Source organism: Opisthorchis viverrini (assembly GCF_000715545.1).
Source record: "Opisthorchis viverrini unplaced genomic scaffold opera_v5_16, whole genome shotgun sequence".
In the NCBI taxonomy this organism is placed as follows: Eukaryota; Metazoa; Platyhelminthes; class Trematoda; order Opisthorchiida; family Opisthorchiidae; genus Opisthorchis; species Opisthorchis viverrini.
The window spans coordinates 486,419-507,131 of record NW_008751672.1 but is presented as its reverse complement, the minus strand read 5'-3'; the positions used below and the strand labels follow the sequence as shown (position 1 = coordinate 507,131).

The 20,713-nt window shown below is 43.2% G+C and overlaps 2 protein-coding genes across 2 annotated transcripts in view; one reads left to right on the top strand and one right to left on the bottom strand.

The window, feature by feature from the left end:
* The window catches only part of T265_01464 (hypothetical protein), a gene marked incomplete at both ends in the record, with an annotated part of 89,319 nt that overhangs the window by 17,733 nt on the left and 50,873 nt on the right, over nt 1–20,713 (top strand). Inside the window, 3 exons of the mRNA XM_009165505.1 lie at nt 2,308–2,475; nt 8,955–9,127; nt 20,339–20,393. Coding sequence (XP_009163769.1) covers nt 2,308–2,475; nt 8,955–9,127; nt 20,339–20,393 — 396 coding nt within the window. The remainder of the gene's footprint in view (nt 1–2,307; nt 2,476–8,954; nt 9,128–20,338; nt 20,394–20,713) is intronic.
* Nucleotides 1,103–8,992, bottom strand: T265_01463 (hypothetical protein; the record flags this gene model as incomplete). Its single annotated transcript, XM_009165504.1, has 4 exons — nt 1,103–1,519; nt 4,448–4,533; nt 8,445–8,676; nt 8,939–8,992. 4 exons carry the CDS (start codon nt 8,990–8,992, stop codon nt 1,103–1,105), a joined length of 789 nt encoding a protein of 262 aa, XP_009163768.1.

The following is a 20,713-nucleotide window of genomic DNA, read 5'->3' as shown; positions in this document are numbered from 1 at the left end:
GAATCCAGTCGAATTTCTCGTCTATGGTGTTGTTAAGTATCTAAATGTGTCTCAGAAGGTCACCTTTTGGTGCATTTGGCACGATACTCAAGATATCCCGATACAGTATGTAGGCATAATGCTGCTGACCACGAGCCATCGATAATTAAGGTGAAACAACTCCATTTGCCCAGAATGTAAGAACAAATTTTCATGCTTATTCCAACCTCCAACATGGATGGCCACGGGAGTTTGTTAGACCTCCATCAATTGAGTGACCCGGAAGGAAACATTTTGTGGATGCTGTACGAGCATTCTTCAATACAGCTAAATTTACGGCGACAAAGATTTCAAGTAACGATACTGTTCTGTCTGTTTGCGAAACAACAGTTAAGTCATTTTGTTGACCTTCAGTATCACGGTACACAGTTCGTGGAAACGACGTCTGACCTATTTTTCCTTGGAAAAATAGCGAAAGGTTGAAAACAAAAAAGCGCAGCAGAATTGATGCATCCGACGGCAGGTCACTCAGAGATTTCTAAAGTTAGGATGATTTATTGCAAAATGTGAGTCAAACGGATATACGAAGGCAGATAAACTCAGCTGACAACATTCTTCATTATTTTTATATTTTTCTCGGTCAGGTAATGACTCGCCGCCAGGTATCCACTTTAGCTGCAGCCTTATTTGCAGATGTACTTACCTCTGACGTAGATTTTTTCCAAGTCATCAAGAATTTGGGAACAACGGGTAGAATTCTGAAGTCCAGCTGCTCCGTCCACCTCGATCATTCATCTTGCCGCCCTTTATCCTCGATATGCAGATATTCACGTTTGTCTTACCCGCAAAACTTCGGAGAAAACACAGTTTGTTGTTACCTAATTCATCACCATTATCAGCTGGAAAAATCACCTTACGATACAGTGGTTGTAGCTGCCACAATTTCCTCCATCGATGAGTTGGTAAAGTAGGGGAGAGAAGAACCTCGAGAAGAACCTGCCCATTGCCAGCTAATGGTTTTTTCGGTTTAACTGGACGTTTATAATAGTGTGATTAGATGTTGAGCCTACTCGTCTTTTTTGGGACTTGCCATGTGGACTCGGAAAGACCGGATAAGTGATAGTCAAATGGACAGCTTTGAACCGAACATCCCCATTCCTGACAAGTCCACTGGCTGCACAAAATGGTTTTCGGAGCCATAGTTCAAATTGTACAGCCTCACAGTGTTAATCCGACGTTTCATTTCCGATCTATCCATGCTCACGTGATAATTATTAATAAAGTCGATAGCGGAAGTATGAGTGAGATTTTTGACACCCCACCAGACATTCGCAATGATTGGAGTTGAAAAATGATATTCCGATGTCACACTATTTTTGTCCGTCCTACTCGAATCGATGATGAGAAACATTTGAAAGTAAACGTAACAAAGCTGTTGAACATGAGAAGCAGTTATTGACCATTGCTTCAGGTCATCCGACCTGAAACGACACGAAATGCTGTTTAAGGACATGCGGTAGTAAACCGAAAATCCAGTGACCTGAAAAGGAAGTGAATATTTTTAAAGCGGTATTGCTTCATTGATCATTCCAAAACAGTCATCAGTTTGTAGCCACAATAGAAAAATCTCAAATTAAAAATGCAACCAAGAAATTGCCGATGCACCCAAGGCCCATATCGTGTCGTGTATTTTACATTATCTCAATCATACAGAGTGCTTTCTCCGCCAATAAGAAACTAGTTTACGTCTTCAACTCAGATTACAAATTCAACGAAATGGTGGGGACGCATGAAACATATCTCTATCATGTACACCCGGTTAATTGTACCAATTTTTCATCACAGAAACGATGCTTATAAGGTGTCTAAATGGTGACCTCCACCATCATTCAACTACCTTTCTCGCTGCCAAGGTGGTAAACTGATTTAGTGGTTGCCTTGGCCAAATAAATAAGACTACCGATAAAAGATCACAGAGAATCTATGGAGCACCATGTAGTTAGACCAAAATCAAGCACAATATGAAGTTGCAAAAAGCTTAGACATTCATGGTTACTTGTCCAGAATTAACATCGACGCTTTCATTGGGTAAATTCGAATGATGGTAACGAGCTGAAATGCCCGACGCATGAACTACTTTTGGCATCCTTAGCTGGAAAGCATATTAAAGAGGCACCGCTACGCCAATAAGGTTCAACTACATTTCGGAATGTGGTGACCAAACTTTTTGGTGGTAGTAATACGAGTACTATTTCGAAGAATATTGGAAATGCTTTCATTAGCGTCGGATTGTCTCACCTAAAGGCTTTTCTCTTCTCCTTTGTATAGCTACTCTTAATATTTCACAAACCGGACAAGCAATCACAGCTTTTTGAGGAAGCTGCTCAGAAGCTGAACTGCTCATGCAAGCTGATTATAGTGAACTACAGCACAGTACAGGCGCAAATATCAGAATCAGACAGTTCCTGTTGGATTTCCAAAGTGAACCAAAGTGGGGTACGTTTACACATAATACCATTCACTATCGCGCCGTGCTTTAAGTTATCAACCCGTTCAGTGAATACCCGTTGGATAGGATTTAAGCCCTTTTTCAGATTCGGCTTCAAATGTTTCAGTTACTTTTTCCAATTAGGATTTGGCGTAGTTAGCATAACGACAAAAGCCTAACGCCACGCAAAAGTGGGTTATGATAAAATTGTCTGTGCGACTAAACAGTTGCAGTGGGCAAATTATCCAACGGTCGATTGAATGAGGGACTTTCTAACTGTCCTCATGCTGAAATGATTATATTACTGCGTGAAAACCTGATAGCTTCGCCAGCCATTTTGAGGCGCTTTATTTGTGTTTTTCAAATCTGTTTTCAAATCCAAATAAGATTAAAAGTGGAATGGTATTCCTGATCATGATAACGTGGCAGGAGGTTCAATAGGCAAGAAAACACGCAAAGTTGTTACATGAGTGGATTTACGGCGTCGAAGATCGTGACAGATTTCCCTATCTGTTAGGTTAATATGAGTGTATATACGTTTGTCCGTACCGCAAGTTTTGATGGTTATCTTCATCAGACACTTGTTCATGTCAGTTGAGCATGTGTGCTTGCTAGGTTGTTCGAAGGAATAGTTTGGCTCGCGAATTACATTGATGTCCGTGGTTGGAAACTGATGTCCAGCTGAGCAGGTGACACACAAACGTCTGACGCACTAGCAAACGACTCACAAGCTAGAGGCCTTGATGCTTCACTGAAGGTTGGAGGAAGAGGTTGATGGATACTCTGAACCGTCTGAGAGCAGTTTCCTTATGAGGCTGTCCCAAATTGGCTGCCGAAGACTGTAGCAAGAAGGGGCTCTCGGGGCACATTTTGCTACAACTTAAATGTTCTTGGGAAGAGCAACAATGAAATGAAGAATTATACTGCCAAAAACACCTCCATGTCTTCCACGATATGTATACATCAAGTGATGGCCCGTGACGGTAATCCACGGCTAACGTTCTGTTGTAGAACCAACTTGCGCCCAATACCACCATTGCAGCCTCCGATAGAGACTAGAATTTGTGCCTCTTACATGCCCGCAACTTAGGAAACTACAGTCTTTGTAAAACCAAACATCATCGGTATGGAGAACTGGACATCCTACTGGAAACTTTGGGATGAAATGTAGATAGAGATTGAGCCCCACAACTTGCTGACTTTCCAATAACTGTATTCTACAAAGCTTGACAGATAGGTGATTGTTTAAATTACGGAACTGTGCGCCAAAGTTTTCGTTGCCACAAATTCCTGAGTCCAAGACAGTGTCAGAGCTACTTGTCTGCATTGTGGCAACGATCTGCCTCATGGTCACACTCCTACGTACTGGCTAGAATAATCCACACTATATATACAACAGAAGCATAGTTTAGCTGATTGCTGCAGTGCGCTCCCTTCAGTGTATTAAGTTAAATCGAAGACCTCAAATGTTCAAAAACTCACGTAACAGTTGCAATTGAGCCAAGTGGAGGGAGAAAATTGGCCATGTGATCGATTTTTTTGGTAATGCTTATCATGTCATACAGCTTTACTCTTTAGTCTGTTGAAGTGCTATATCAAAACCAAAACACCAGGCATGCCAACGCTGACGTATGAATTATAATATGGATCTGAGCGTTCATCTCCTGCGATACATTTATGTCTTGTCCTCAGGCGGATAGACCTAATTAAACCCCTTCAATTGTACGGATCATCGCTGTGGTGGTTGGTGTGGCCGTATGGCTATTACATAATGAGAGAGTCCTATTTCTAACCAGAATGACGCCAGTGGAGACATATTTATATTCGTGCTACTCGGTCAGTTAAACTGAGGTTAAGCATCCATACCACTGTCTCCACTTCGTCCACCATGGGGTGTACATTTATATCCAGTACAGGTGAACGTACGCTGTTGCTTCGAGCCCACGTCAGCAAGACACATCGATGGGGCAACTAAATTACGTTTGCGACGTAGATTGATTTGTAAAGTATCTTCTTCTTACCGGAAGGCTCAACCAAATTCAGCTTAGACTCGCATTCATAATGTTCTGCAAAAACACGAGACAAACTTTGTAGATCGTCCACTTGAAGAGAGATGCAGCTAGATTCGGTTGCGTCTCTCGTCAAAACCATATTAGTGCACAAACAAGTCCATTTCGCGATTTGTGTGCAATTTGGGCTGAACTAAAACACAAGGTTGATGGATACACTCAGCTGCGTCTAAATGATGAGCCTAAAGAAAGACGAAGGCGGCCGTGGGTTCTCGGATAATGTTTAGCAACTTTATTTGCGTCACCAAATCGCCTAGCGATCAGGTGAGTTCATGTTTCATGTGCTTGTTAGACATATCCAATTTCGAGCGACGCTCGGGTACCACTTAGAATTATTGAGATAATAAAAGTTGATTGATGTGACTACCATGGTCTGTTTCCTCGCTCGTTTGCCGAGTCCCGTGTTCATTAACGGGACTCGGCAAAATCGCTTCCAAAATGTTTAATTTTTATGCTGCTTCGGTGTAACAACTAAGCGCCACGGTCATTTTCTGCGATTCGCATTCAGAGTTGTTAAGCTGTTTGTCCTTTACTTCCGGTCAGACATTTATTCTACTCATTCTCAGCATCAAAATTATCGACTTTGCCGCAAATTAACTACTGGTATCTCAAAAGCAGATTTTACCACCGATCCGGTCATCTGACTGGCCGCCTTTCAGTCTCCTGGACATCAATTGCGTGTTTGCAACACGCTACAAACAAATTATCCTGGGAAGTACGAGCGGAAATTGGCACAATTTTCCATTCCAGTTAACCTTCACTGCAAAACAAACAACGAGTTTTGCATCACCAGACATTTCGTGCGCTGTTCGAATACAATAACACCGGGGAAATTTTACCATAATATGTAGGCTAACACGTTGCATCGAATTCCTTGGTTATTTAAAAATCAGAGGTTTGTACGTGGAGGACTATTGTGCCAGACACTATGATGCGACGGAGACAAAACTCTGTCGCATGGCTTTGATCAATTTGTGGAGCAGTGAAAATATGCAAGTGGACGTTCAACCACCAGTTACACACTCGGTCCATAAGCAATCATCTTCTATGCTACATGCAGTCAGAGGTTGGACAAAACATAAAATCGTTGCTTGCAGACTCAGTTAAACGTTTTACTTGTAAGGAAATTTAGCTGATCCGTCACAACTATGGAAATGCTGCCCGCTTCTGGTTTGCTTCTCATCAAATTCTAAAATGAACATTACTGGAACAAGTACCCATGCATAAAGGACTGCATCAGGTTGATAAACATTCCGTTTACACCTAAGCCATGATCGACTTGATGCTCAACTGATGTAAAACCATGAGGGCACACACCGTAATTAACGAGGAAGGATGAAGAGTTGCTTCCAAAAACCCTTTATATGTAGGGGAAACTTCGAAAAACTAGGTTTCTCTGCCTTCCACAACCATTGAGACAAACACGAGAATACCGTTTGGAGCAGTAGGCCATCGACGGAATTGATTCACCACCACTTGTGGTCCTCACTAAAACAAAGCATTATTTGATAGATGGTGGTGGGTGGTATCTATCTCCTTATCTGCTCGATTATTCCTGGATTACATGGCCAGTTGTCACCTGCTATACTTCAGTGACTGCGGTGGTCAAACACCTGGATACTTTTGGGGTCAATAAACAGGTCATCAAGGATAAGATTTCACACCCATGGAGTAGAATCACCCCAGCGATCGTTTTGTGGACACCACTATTTAAATCTAGTGGCATTTGTTTCTGGCATCAAATATCCGCATTCTGGCGTCTTATGCCCGTCCCTCGATGATGTCTGTATTGACTTCATATGTCACAGCTGCTACGATAAGTGAGCCTTTCAGCTAGGCCAAACACTTCAATGAGAAGTTTTAAGGGTTGCTTGGGGGCTGAAACTCCTCAAGTAAGACCTTGCACACTGACATTGCAGGCTACATGCCACACGCTACATCACCTCCGATATTATTTTTAGGTTAATTCATACATGCGCAATATCGTCATATAATGGAACAATCTGGTCTGTATAAACTAAGTCTGTGAAACTTTCTTCAGATGTGATTCTTATACACTCATTTGCTGTTTTTTGAGACAAAAAATGGATGTAGAAATATCTTGGATAACAAAAATAAATCCTCGGGGTTGTCGTTCATTCCCTGGATGAAAGTTCAGGAGATCTCACATAAAGTAGCATCACTGAGTCATTTCTGAAATAGACCAACTTACTTTGAAACAAAACCAAGCTTTCAATTTCACAAGACACAAAAACCTAGAGTAGTGCGGAAATACTGTTAGTCAGTTTGTTGTATCATTGTGGGTGACTTAACCGTTATGCTGTGAGCTGGCCTTCGTAGGGACAGTTGGAGTGATTGTATGTGATTCAGAGACATTTCCAGACCATAGGTTGACCGTATTGTCCTGCTGTTCCAATGACAAGAATGCAGTGGTGTATACTATAAATCTAAGTAAGGAGCTTAGCTTCAGGGCACATTCCTCTGGTCAAATGAAATGATGCAAACAGATGATGGGATTGTAATTATTCTGTGCAGTATCTGCATTCTTCTGCCCAGGATTAACATAGACACATTAAAGACAACTTTTTGCAAGAAGCAATTGACCGTACCGCTATGTTGTACACTGCGTGAGGCTGGTTCAGCTGAGTTTCAGTTTGGTGCAATGTAGCTAAGCTTATTGATTTTCCTATTCAAGTGCAAAATAAGATCGATTAAACTTCATTGATTGTGATTAACTGATAAATCATAAGAGGGTTAAACCGGTAGTGGACTGTTATAATGCTTAATTATCTGTCGTAATTATTAACGTATCAGCCAGTTTGGTTAATCCCGTTTGACAGCAGTAAATCAATCATCCCGTCACCAGCCCTTCAACTTACGAAATAACTGCAAGTTCAGGTAATTAAACAGTCCTAAGTTGTCTGTTTTGTCCATTTTTTCATCTATTTCCTTTTTTGAATCTACGCACTGACTGGTTTCAACCATTCGACGCTTATGGCATTAACCACTTACACTATCTACGAATGTTTATCTGCCCGCAAACTGATATTTACTTCACGGTATGGGATGAAATCGCATTGGTCAAAATGGTTCAATTAATGAGTTTCGGGCCTTCAGGCAACATGCATGTTGGGGAGAAAACTGAATTCAAATGTCATGCAGAGCCATATGAATGGGGTCATGAAAACAAGTTTTAGATATAAAACGCATCGATTGATCCCATCCTCTACATTTAGGTTGTTTTTAAAAAAATTCACATTGGGATGTTTGGGAAACTGAAAACTACTGAAACGCACAAATTCAAAAGCAGTAAACCGAAATTAAAAGACTGCAAGCGCGTTCTTGGGACGGTAAAACTGATGTCATCAATAACCGTTTAGGTCTATCCGACCGTTCTAAGAAACTAAATGTGTACATCCTGTTCAGTCTGTGTCTGCTAGAAGAGCGAAAAATGCAAGCGAGATTCGCATTTGAATACCGATGGTGATTTATGGATATCTGAATACTGCCGCTTGTGTTTTCATCATAACCATTTGGTGAAAAGAAAGCCCCACAGCATAAACAGCTCATCAGGACTATCGTAGCTCAGTCTCACTGAATTGTTGTGGAGTATTTGTACAAATCACTAATTTTTCGTAGGACTGATCGTATATGTGGCAACATGACCTGTGGCTTAGCTGCTTTCTCACACTGCCTTCGTCCAGCCGCTTTACCTAATTGTCATGTTTATGCTGAGAAAACCATTTGAAGCCGGGTAGAATCCCAGTCGATCTATATAGTCCATAGCTCACTATGCCATTTTCCTGCTAAAAGATATTGATACAAGATTTTTGTTTTTACAGTGTTTTATTCAGCAGCGTTGGTTTGGTCTCAACGCTGCAGCCGATATTCGTTTGCGAAACCATCACCATCATCATCATCATCATCATCATCATCATCATCATCGTCATCATCATCATCATCATCATCATCATCACTGTCAGCTGTTATAACCGCGTACTCATCGTACAGTGGTTGTAGCTGCTGCAATTTTTTGAGTATTGGGGGGGGGGTATGGATAGCTGCGCATTGCAGGCGGGGGCTGATTAATTGGTGCGAAAGCATCTTACGTTCTACTTTCTGTAAGCTCAGCTTGGATCGCTAGTTATTGGAAGCAAAGCTAAAAGACAACTGTGAAGCCAACATTATTTTATCACGGAAGATGGTAGCTAGCAATTAATGCCCTCCAACTCGCTCATTTCCACATTGGTTTCGGTCATATCATCTTTCCGAATCTCCTTCGTAATTTCGTGTATTGAAAGGATTGACAACTTATTCTTTGGAATGTATATCTGATTATCGATCAGATTAAATAACTGCTAACTTCTAACCTAACACAGCCACTGATATTTGATCTACCTACCTTATGTGATTTACAGCCATTCGACTTGATTATTATTGACCGGCGACGAAACATTTCCGATCCGCCGGTGCCTCCACATTCCGTCGCCTCACAGTACTTTTCCGCGCCAGCTGACTTCGTTCGACAGGAGTTGTGTGGTATACCTGAAGTCCAGTATGCAACAATTGCTGGTCTTCTTCCAAAACGAGGGTTTGTTGGTTATTCCTTTTGAAGTCTCTCGGTTTGAGTCCTTGTATTTTGCTTCTTAGGACTTCATGCTTTTCTACGCAGTCGGTCACGATGAACGCAAAATAGTTTCTCAAGCGGTAACCCTGGAAAATTTGTAGGTTATTCGTGTAATCCAAAACTCAAACAACGTCCCACTTAGTTGATTAAACTTGAAACCGGGTACTTCAACAACCGTTTCACAAAAATATTCACAATGTGATGAATAAAAAGCTCGCTTGTTAATCTGCCGATTGGTTTTATTTCCGCCAAACGGCGTATTTGGTTATGTGGTGAAATGAGCTTCACGACCATGCTTTTATGTGAAAGCAAATCGATGTGGCAAACTGCGTATGCATCCGGTTTGGGCTTTATCTTCAATCACTGAGAGGACTGGCGAAAACAAGAAGGTCTTCGCTGCACAGTTACCTGTTCGGAAATGCCAACTGACCGAACACTGAACAGGGAAGCAAAACTCTAATCTGCATCTTATTTAAAAAAAACTGGACACAGATCTTCTCCCGAACGAGTCTTCTTGAACGTTCCTGGAGATTCATTGACTGCACTCATTCGTCAGTTCAATCCAAGCAAATGTTACAAAGTGGCTCCACGAATTCCGCAACAGATCTCCCTTTTTCAATAGACGCAAAGCGACATTCTGCGAACAGCACATACTACTCGCGTCCCTCCCCGCCAGTAGTATCACCATTACACATCACCCCTTAAAGCTCGTTCGCATGCCATCGATTTTCATTTACCTCCGTCAGCTCGGCTTCGGCAGCGGGTACACTCGGCCGCTCTTCGGGTGTATCATGCCATTTGCGAAGCTGCGTCCCATTCACTACTTTCGATCCCCGGCCATCTTGAATGGTATAGACGTTCCCCCGGCGGTCGGTGACGACAAACAGCCCTTACCATCGACTGCCCATCTTCCGCGACCCCCAGTCCACTCGTTCCAGGATTCTGGTGATCCTTCCACTTGACCTTCGTGGCTGTGGGGAACGTTCGGACCTTTCTACTTGCCATTTTCTGCCTAGCCCTTTCCTGAACGGGGGTCAAATTTTCTTGAGCTCTCTTACATTTTACTCTAGCTCCTCCGGAGACAAGCGTGTTGCCGGCCACAACCCAATTTCCTGATCAACCGGAAGACGCGAATGTCGACCGTACATCAGTATAAACGGGGACTTGCCTGTGGTTGATTGCGTGGAAGCACGATGAGCTAATACACCATTGGCAGGTTCATTTCCCAGTCACCTTTGGCCGCAAGCCACTCCTTGATCGTTCGGTTATTACGTTCGGTCAGGCCATTCGTTTGCGGGTGGTATGGTGCCATCCTTAGCCGTCTGATACCCAGCTTCTGCAAGCGATTCCCAAACTCTTCGCTCTCGAAGCAAGGCCCCTGATCGGTTAGGATCCCCCATGGTTGGGCAAAATTTGATGCATTACAACTCCGCTGATCGTCGTCGTCCGCTGGTTCGGCACGGCTGCCGCCTCAATCCATCGCCATCATTACGATGTATTGGTTCCTACTGGTTGTCACCGGAAAGAGGCCCATGACGTCAACTGACCACAACACGCCGGTTTCTGAGACAGGAATGGGTTCCATGGGATGGGTTGCCCTTGTATTCGCTTTCATTAGTTGACATCGCTTACAGGACACCACATAATCCATCATCTCACTTCTCATCCCGGGCCAGTAGGCCCTCTGCCGAAGTAGGTCGTATGTCTTGGTGCACCCTGTATGTGCCATCTTATGGCATTTAACGATGAGATTCCGTCTCAAGACGCGAGGTATTACGGGCAGCACAACATCTGAATCAGTGGCGTTCCAGGAAATTATGCCAGCTTCATTCAGCCTCAGCCAATCAAAGTGACTCTAGAACGCTTCCAATTCCTTGTCTCCCTCTCCGTTCTCAATGTTCCTTCCATCCAACAAGGCGGTTGCAACCTTTTGTAACACCGGATCCTGCCGTTGGAGTTGCACCAACTTTCCGGTATCCAGTTCGACGACGAGGCCATGGGCTCCAATCATGATCTTGGGGACCTCATCTTCAGCTTCTGTCCTTGATAGCCAAACAGCCAAGCGGTTCTCCTTCCCGGGCACGTGCTGGATTGTGAAGTCGTACTCTTGCAACCGGAGTGCCCAGCGTGCAAGCTTCCCGCGAGGATCTCTGGTGGTCCTCATCCACTCCAGGGGTTTGTGATCGGTTTCGACATGAAACCTTTGTCCAAGCAGATGTGGTCTCCACTTATCCAGGGCCCAGACAATCGCTAAATATACCTTCTCAATGGTGCAGTACTTCTGTTCAGCGTTAGTCAGGACGCGACTGGCATATTCGATAACTCCATTCCTCTCCTTTAGGACCGCGCCGATGGCGCGATCACTGGCATCCGTTGCAACAATGAACATCTCTCCGACCCTGGGAAGTTTGAGGGTCAGTTGCTGATCCGACATCCGCGCTTTGACATGCACAAAAGCTTCATACGCTTCTCCGGTCCATTGGAATTTCCGATTTTGACCGACCAAATTGTACAGTGGAGCAGCGATCTTGTTAAAATCCTTAACGAACCGGCTGTAGTATGCTGTTCGTCCAAGAAACTGCCGTAGAGACCGCTTTGAATTGGGAACAGCACAATCCCTGATCTTTGCCAATTTTTCGGGCAGTGGGATAACTTCTCCCCGACCCACTTTATGCCCCAGCAGTGTCACCGAACTCCGAGCGAGATGTGTCTTGGCTTTATTTATCCGCAGGCCAGCCTCCCGGATCCTCTTCAATACAGCTTCCAAGTGAACTGCGTGCTCTGGTTCCGAACAACGATTTCGTCTCCGTACACGGCAACATTCTGGAGTCCCTTCGTTACACGAAGCATCAAGCGCCGGAATGTGAATGGTGCCTCGGACAAACCAAGCGGCATTCGTCTAAATTGATATTGGATGTCCCCAACCGTAAACGCCGTTTTCTCCCGGTCCTCCTCCTTGATAGGTAGTTGCCAACATCCGGAACGCAAGTCGAACACAGTAAAGTATCGGGATTGCTGGAGGGAATCGAGAATCTCTGCAACCGAAGGCACGGCCACAACCCGATTTACGGTCAGTACATTCAAGCGCGGGAAATCCACGCAAAACCTGTATTTTCTGTTCGTCTTCTTACAAGCACAACTGGAGAATTGTACACACTGTTGGCTTCTTCGATTATACCATTCTTCAACATCTGAATCTGTCTATAGACCTCCTCCTCGAAAGCGTTCTGATGACACAGGAATTTCGTGTTCAATCCACAGACAGAAACCAAACGGATCCTCATCGCCCGTAAACAGTTCGGAATATTCCTCAACCACGGCCCGTATTGACGATACATTACAAGACGGAAGTTTTCGGACACACAGCTCCCTCACGACAGTGCCTGGATGACCTTCAAGCTTGATTGCGCTATACTTTTTCATCAGCCTTCCCTGCTTTAGGTCAATCACGGCATCTGTGCCATTGAGAAAAACAACTCCCAGTATTGTCTGCTCTACGTCTGGGCTGATCAGGAACGCGTACTGCACGGACTTTTCGCCTAGGCGTATCGAGTGCTTTGACAATCCGTCAATCTTTAGTCGATATCCGCCAACAGCTCTCATGGCTAGCGCGCACGGTCTTTGTTCCGCTTGGTTCCCTCTTTGTCTCAGCGATACGCCTGCTCCGGTATCAATCAAACCTAACTCCGTTTTCCCGTATACCTCGACAATGGTTTGTATGGTAGCTTGTGTCAGTGCGCTAGTCGCGACCCACCCAAGAAAAGAGGAGTACTCTAAATTTTTATTGTGTACAAGCGATCGGTTACGGGGACACTGATTCTTCCAGTGGCCAGGTTTGCCACACATGTAGCAACGGCTGGTTCGAGCGTGCCTGCGCGATTCCGTCTTCACGGCCGCCAGCTTTTCGGTGAGTTGTTCCACCATGGTTTGCAGTTCCTCCACTGACGAACCATCCCTGTTCTCCTGCGACTGCAACGTGGCCAGCGGTTCCTGTGGCAGCTCCCGGGCCAGACGCACCAGCTCCTCCACACGCAACTGGCCAGTTGCTCGTGCCAACCGCAACTGGGCACCAAGCGCTGGCTACACACCTTCGACGAACTGATCCGACAGCAACTGGTTTCGCGACACTCCGTCCAGTGTCGGCAAAGCGCGATCCAACAACTGCTGCTGGCCGACGAAGAACACGGTCGGGTCCGATTCGGGTGACATCCTGGCAGTCTTGAACCGCCTCATAGCTTCCCGGCGGTCGGCCGGCGTGTCGAACTTTGCTGAAAGGACTTCCTTCGCGGCGGCCCAGTCCATCTTCTGAGAGCCCCTTCTGGCCGCATCCAGGGTCGCCTTCGCCCGGCCCCTGAAGAGGGCCTTCAGCGCTGCCAACTCACCCTGGTAGGTCTCCAGCCCGGCAGCCTCCGCAACCTCCTCAAAATCCTCCAGGAAGGTCCGAAAATCCCCATCGTCAAGGGGTTGCGGCCACGGGATCTTCATTTTTATCCTGGTCACGGCACCAAATGAAAGGAAGAAGGCCCTCGCTGCGGAGTTATCGATTAGGAAATGTTCACTGACCGGTTACAGACCATTGAACAGGGAAGCAAAACTCTAGTCTACATCTTAGTTAAAAAAAAACTGGACACAGATCTTCTCCCGAACGAGTCTTCTTGAACGTTCCTGGAGATTCATTGACTGCACTCATTCGTCGGTCAAATCCGAGCAAATGTTACAAAGTGGCTCCACGAATTCCGCAACAGATCTCCCTTTTTCAATAGACGCAAAGCGACATTCTGCGAACAGCACATACTACTCGCGTGCCTCCCCGTCAGCAGTATCACCATTAGACTGGTATAAACAGCTGTAGATCCCGCATGTTCACAGCTTTACATCAGACGTACACAGCGTTTACACGCAAAGTACAACACGTCACACAAAGTAGTGACGGTTTTTGTCCTACGTTTTGGGAGTTGGAATGGTAGTTCGCAGATTGATTAAACAACATTGCCTCCCTATCTCAAAATCTCTGTTCGCTTTGTTCCTGCAGGCTTTGTAGTTCCACAAGTGAGCACACTATCGCATGTGCTCAAAAGCAAATATTCAGAAACTTCACGCAACGTGCCTGTGATAAAAGCTCTTTCAGATTCAATAAAAAGTGAACATTTCTTAGTGTGTCATTTTGTTTGTACCCGGTGATCGTTTTCCTCACATTCGAGCGGCGAATTCCATTATATAGATTGCCATTAATTTGTCTGCACTCCTCAACGTCATCAGATGCTCAAGTTGTGTGGAATTAAACGCCTCGTTTGAACGAAAGTCTAAGGCTTTTGAAGAGTTACGATCTTTTCAACCTAAGGCAACAAAACATGTCTATTTTTGATTGTAAACACAGTATATCTCGATCGCACTTGGCCAAAAGTCGAGATAAAACCCAGCTATAAATTACAGGCCAATGTACAAAACAGTGACCGTTTGACTAACGGGACATTCAATTATATTATCGAACTAAAGAGTTCTTGAAAACGTCAGCGCAGATCTCCATCACAAGAGTTTATTACAGACGGGACGCGCAAGCAATTCTAACCAAGAAAACTATTTTGCGACCGACCAAGTTAAACTTGATTTACATCTGCACAGGACATTTTTGAGCCTAATAGTAACCACCTTTTAATTTTTGAAGTGAAGGATTACATAATGCACCGATTCCTGTCGACCTGAAAATTAGCGCCGCGTATGTTTCATCACAGTTGATAATACAGCATTAGTAGACCGCTGGTTTCTAAAGAGTCAGACACCTAGGGAATAATGGAAATGACTGTGAGTAAAGCTGTCAAACCGTTTCTAAAGCTTTAAGTGAAATATTCAAACGAACGGTTTCATCGCTCCTTCGTAGCCGTCGGTTAGGTAAGACTGGAGGTTCCGTTTCCATGGAGGAAGGTTTAAAGTACGGTCAAGTCTGTAGAAGGTTTAAGGGACACAAGTTTTCAGGCGTTATTCGATACACTGACCATATTTGAACGCCACACATTTTTCTCGGTGACCGCGTTTCCCCGTTAGGGAGGGCAACTTCCTCGTGCTCGGAGGGCAATTAAGTAGGGTTGAACAAAAAATGGGATCACAACTGACCCGTATACTCTTGTTTATTAAATAACTGCTTACTATTTAAGTTAGTTGCATTTTGAAGAGAATGAAGTAAGGTCGGTTGTGGACATGTAATTCAATGTTTTAACCCTTCCTACCGAGGCCAATCCAGAGCTAGGTCTGTCCATTGTTTAGAGGAGTTTAATAGACAGTATGTGAATCGATAAACGACTAGAATAAATAAAAATAAAAAAATCGATAGCAACAAAATAAATAAGGTTGGTCGTAGAGTCCAAACTTTGTAGACAGTGAAACTGTACTGAAAAGGTATCAATATTTTTCTACATTCTTATAAATTTGTTGACAAGTGTCCACTTAAGGTCTCAAAACCAAATGGCCATCTTATATTATTTACGAAGCTGGTCACTTGTCCACAGTAACCAAATCAATGTTTGATATAAAAAGCCACCATATCCAACGAAGTGCCACTGGCAAAATATGCTGCAGATTTACTTTACTTGCAATGATACCATTCTGGAAGGTACAAATGATCCGTCATCAAAATGTCCTGAATTTTATATTGTATATATCACATACTACTGCCTCCCCGTCAGCAGTATCACCATTAGACTGGTATAAACAGCTGTAGATCCCGCATGTTCACAGCTTTACATCAGACGTACACAGCGTTTACACGCAAAGTACAACACGTCACACAAAGTAGTGACGGTTTTTGTCCTACGTTTTGGGAGTTGGAATGGTAGTTCGCAGATTGATTAAACAACATTGCCTCCCTATCTCAAAATCTCTGTTCGCTTTGTTCCTGCAGGCTTTGTAGTTCCACAAGTGAGCACACTATCGCATGTGCTCAAAAGCAAATATTCAGAAACTTCACGCAACGTGCCTGTGATAAAAGCTCTTTCAGATTCAATAAAAAGTGAACATTTCTTAGTGTGTCATTTTGTTTGTACCCGGTGATCGTTTTCCTCACATTCGAGCGGCGAATTCCATTATATAGATTGCCATTAATTTGTCTGCACTCCTCAACGTCATCAGATGCTCAAGTTGTGTGGAATTAAACGCCTCGTTTGAACGAAAGTCTAAGGCTTTTGAAGAGTTACGATCTTTTCAACCTAAGGCAACAAAACATGTCTATTTTTGATTGTAAACACAGTATATCTCGATCGCACTTGGCCAAAAAGACGAGATAAAACCCAGCTATAAATTACAGGCCAATGTACAAAACAGTGACCGTTTGACTAACGGGACATTCAATTATATTATCGAACTAAAGAGTTCTTGAAAACGTCAGCGCAGATCTCCATCACAAGAGTTTATTACAGACGGGACGCGCAAGCAATTCTAACCAAGAAAACTATTTTGCGACCGACCAAGTTAAACTTGATTTACATCTGCACAGGACATTTTTGAGCCTAATAGTAACCACCTTTTAATTTTTGAAGTGAAGGATTACATAATGCACCGATTCCTGTCGACCTGAAAATTAGCGCCGCGTATGTTTCATCACAGTTGATAATACAGCATTAGTAGACCGCTGGTTTCTAAAGAGTCAGACACCTAGGGAATAATGGAAATGACTGTGAGTAAAGCTGTCAAACCGTTTCTAAAGCTTTAAGTGAAATATTCAAACGAACGGTTTCATCGCTCCTTCGTAGCCGTCGGTTAGGTAAGACTGGAGGTTCCGTTTCCATGGAGGAAGGTTTAAAGTACGGTCAAGTCTGTAGAAGGTTTAAGGGACACAAGTTTTCAGGCGTTATTCGATACACTGACCATATTTGAACGCCACACATTTTTCTCGGTGACCGCGTTTCCCCGTTAGGGAGGGCAACTTCCTCGTGCTCGGAGGGCAATTAAGTAGGGTTGAACAAAAAATGGGATCACAACTGACCCGTATACTCTTGTTTATTAAATAACTGCTTACTATTTAAGTTAGTTGCATTTTGAAGAGAATGAAGTAAGGTCGGTTGTGGACATGTAATTCAATGTTTTAACCCTTCCTACCGAGGCCAATCCAGAGCTAGGTCTGTCCATTGTTTAGAGGAGTTTAATAGACAGTATGTGAATCGATAAACGACTAGAATAAATAAAAATAAAAAAATCGATAGCAACAAAATAAATAAGGTTGGTCGTAGAGTCCAAACTTTGTAGACAGTGAAACTGTACTGAAAAGGTATCAATATTTTTCTACATTCTTATAAATTTGTTGACAAGTGTCCACTTAAGGTCTCAAAACCAAATGGCCATCTTATATTATTTACGAAGCTGGTCACTTGTCCACAGTAACCAAATCAATGTTTGATATAAAAAGCCACCATATCCAACGAAGTGCCACTGGCAAAATATGCTGCAGATTTACTTTACTTGCAATGATACCATTCTGGAAGGTACAAATGATCCGTCATCAAAATGTCCTGAATTTTATATTGTATATATTTTTTTGTTTTAATCACAAATGGTTTCCGGTCCAACGTGGACTTGATATCCTTGCGGTCCAATGCCACTGCTAAACTGCATCTATTTTTGAATACACCGCTCCTGATCAATTCATGTAGATTTCCGATTACATCCAGGACAATTTCGGTCATACTAATGGAGAAATATGTTTACCCGTATTGGAGGGACCAGCCTCTTTAACAAGCAAAAAGATATCATTGCCTACGAAGCGATCGCATACAAGTGCGACTCATTCTTTTGGAAAGTCGGCCACAAAGGAAGTTTACCTACGTGTCTACGAATTGTGGCAACGAAGTTATGCTGTGCCACTCGGCAATGAACTGTTGTCCAAAACCACTAATTAGTGCCAGTCTCTTCGTGAGAAAGCCCACACAATTTCGGTGAAAATCACATTTATCGAATCCGCAAATCAGACTATTCTTATCTTTCACACTCTTTTTTGAAAGCTTCCAGATACCCATGTTTTTCTCTAGAAAGACCAGCTCAAAGAATAGGTCATATCGATCTTGCTTGGTCGGTATTAAATGAGAGGAGCCATTTTAAATTAATCTATCCTAACAGTGATTACCGTTGGGCGGACATATTTTTACATCAGATAGACTATACTTGTTGTAGTCACCTAGTCATACATTTTATCGCGATTAAGGTACAGCAGCACACTGTGAGCAGCTACCATATCCACCGTAGTAACTTCTAGTGCCACCGTCATCGTCAAACTCTTATAGTCCACAGGAATGTTTTCACGTCTAATCAAGGAGTCTCTAAATAAAAGAACCGGGGAATCCAATAAATAGATATTTTTTCGCCAACTCACTACATTGTTGACAGATTATGATAAGAGTACAAAACCTTCCTGGTTGGTGTTTTCTGAAATTGTACACACCTAGCAGTCTGACGCCGCTGAGCGGTGTACTCCAGGAATATTGTCTCGCATGATGTTTGCATAAACAACGCAGGGTTGGACCTATGGAAGTCCAATTTTGTTATTTTATCGCTCAGAATGAAATTCAGTCACTAACAAATCATCAAGAGCTGGCAAACTTTCATTGTCGCATAGGGAGCACTAACTCACTGGCCGTCTGGATTTTCATCAGCATGGTCTTTACGCCAATTTCAATCCAAAAAAATGTTAAGGGACAAATTAATCGACCCGTTGGATTTCACATAGTGCGTTTCAGCGAGTAGTGTACGACAATTGCTTTTAGCGGCTTTTGAGTAGTAGCCGTACATCAAACACAGTCAGTTCCGAAAGCTTTGTAAGGGTGGGTTTCCGGCACACAATACTACAAAATGGTTGAAATGTTTTGTTACTTCGTCCATTCTCATGATTTAAAATTCAAAATGCAAATTTGAGAACAACTGTGCTCAGGTCTGTGTATTTCGAGAACCCCGGAGTGCTGCAAAGAGCGGTAGCAACCGTTTGATTCATATATATCTATATATATATACATATATATATAAAGGCTAAAATTTCCTGTAGGTAGAACTCACTTACATCACAATCTCTTGCAAAAGTATCAGTTGCGTAAACGGCAGAAGATTCAGCAGTCTTAGTCGACTTACAGAAATTTAGGAATTATCCAATCGTGAAAGTTTCAAAATGTCATCTCAAAGTTGATTTCAGAAAGGAGGGTCCTGAAAGCCACACCGGATGCTTTCAAATATAGTGCTGTTCAGTGTAATTATAAACTACAAACAGATGGGTCAATCTTTTTTTGCGGAACAGCGCAAAATCTTGAAGTAACTCTCTGTATTGTTACTGCACAGAGACAAAAAACAGCGAAATTATGCAAAGAAAGCATGTTTCTCCCTGGAAGGTAGGTGTGCGATGTGTTACTTTTGGACCACATTGTAACATCAACTTCTCAGAGTGAAACTAGAAAGGCCTTGAAACGAGCCACATTTGGTGAAATTCAACATCGTCTTTGTAGACAAAGAAAATGCGCTACCGGTCTTGTTTTTATGGTCGAACTTCCGTTCCCGAAGTAAGCAAGAACGAGTTTACGATACGACATCATATACAGACTGGCCCAGCCCCTACGTCTGCTTTGTCGTACATTGTCCGTAAACCTAACATGAGCTCTGCTGTGTGTTTTTATCGAACAACTCAGACGGATTTTTACTCCGTTCTGAGTTTGGCAAACAATTACGAGGAGTAAGTTATTCCAGTGCATCAGACCATGAAGTCCGGGACGTAGATTTTAATTTTTTACCAGGCAGAACAAAGTGGACGCTAGTGCTGTCGATCGATCATACAGGGTTCTCCGGAAAAAAGAAGCTATCCACTCAAAGTGCTTCATTTTTTTGCTGTTGACATGAATGTGAGAATGACAAGGTGCCTCTGGGCAACACGATATACTTTCAAACTCTGAGGATGAGACTTATGGCGCACACAATCTGGCGAACATTATAATCAGTACTGAATCTTTTTGGTCCATGTCAGTGACTAAGCTTCCCTTCATTGCGGCATTATATAGTATGAAATTTTTATCAGTGGTTATTGTTAGAAACTTTATTTTCGTGAGCAATTGACCAAATGAAGGCTGCAAATTGTGGTGGAAAACTTAAGCCATTGTGTTTCGCCGATGCACCCCCTCACTAAGTAACACTCGTTACCTTGTATCGCTTCTGCAGTTTTGAAAAGAAGCATGCGCTAGTTGCATCGACCCTCGCAGCTGGTTATAACAAGGTGAGTGTGTGTTAGTCTCCGTAGAATTCTAATTATGGTTGTATGTGTTTTTACCCGTCTGTGAATTAATACAGCATATCCAGTAGGATCTGCCGGCAATCGACAAACCCATTCACTAAGTGTCCATTATAAGGAGCCAGTCTGCAAAGTTTTTTCACAATATCTACCGAACCAAGTAATGGTTGATAGTCCACTGATTCCAAGGCGATATTTCATTTGCAAATAGTACATTTTAAGAAACCATGGACAAGACGTCTGTCGGATCTTGACCCTGACCCCCGGAGGCTGATTGAGATAGGCTGTTTTGCGGTTTGGTTGGA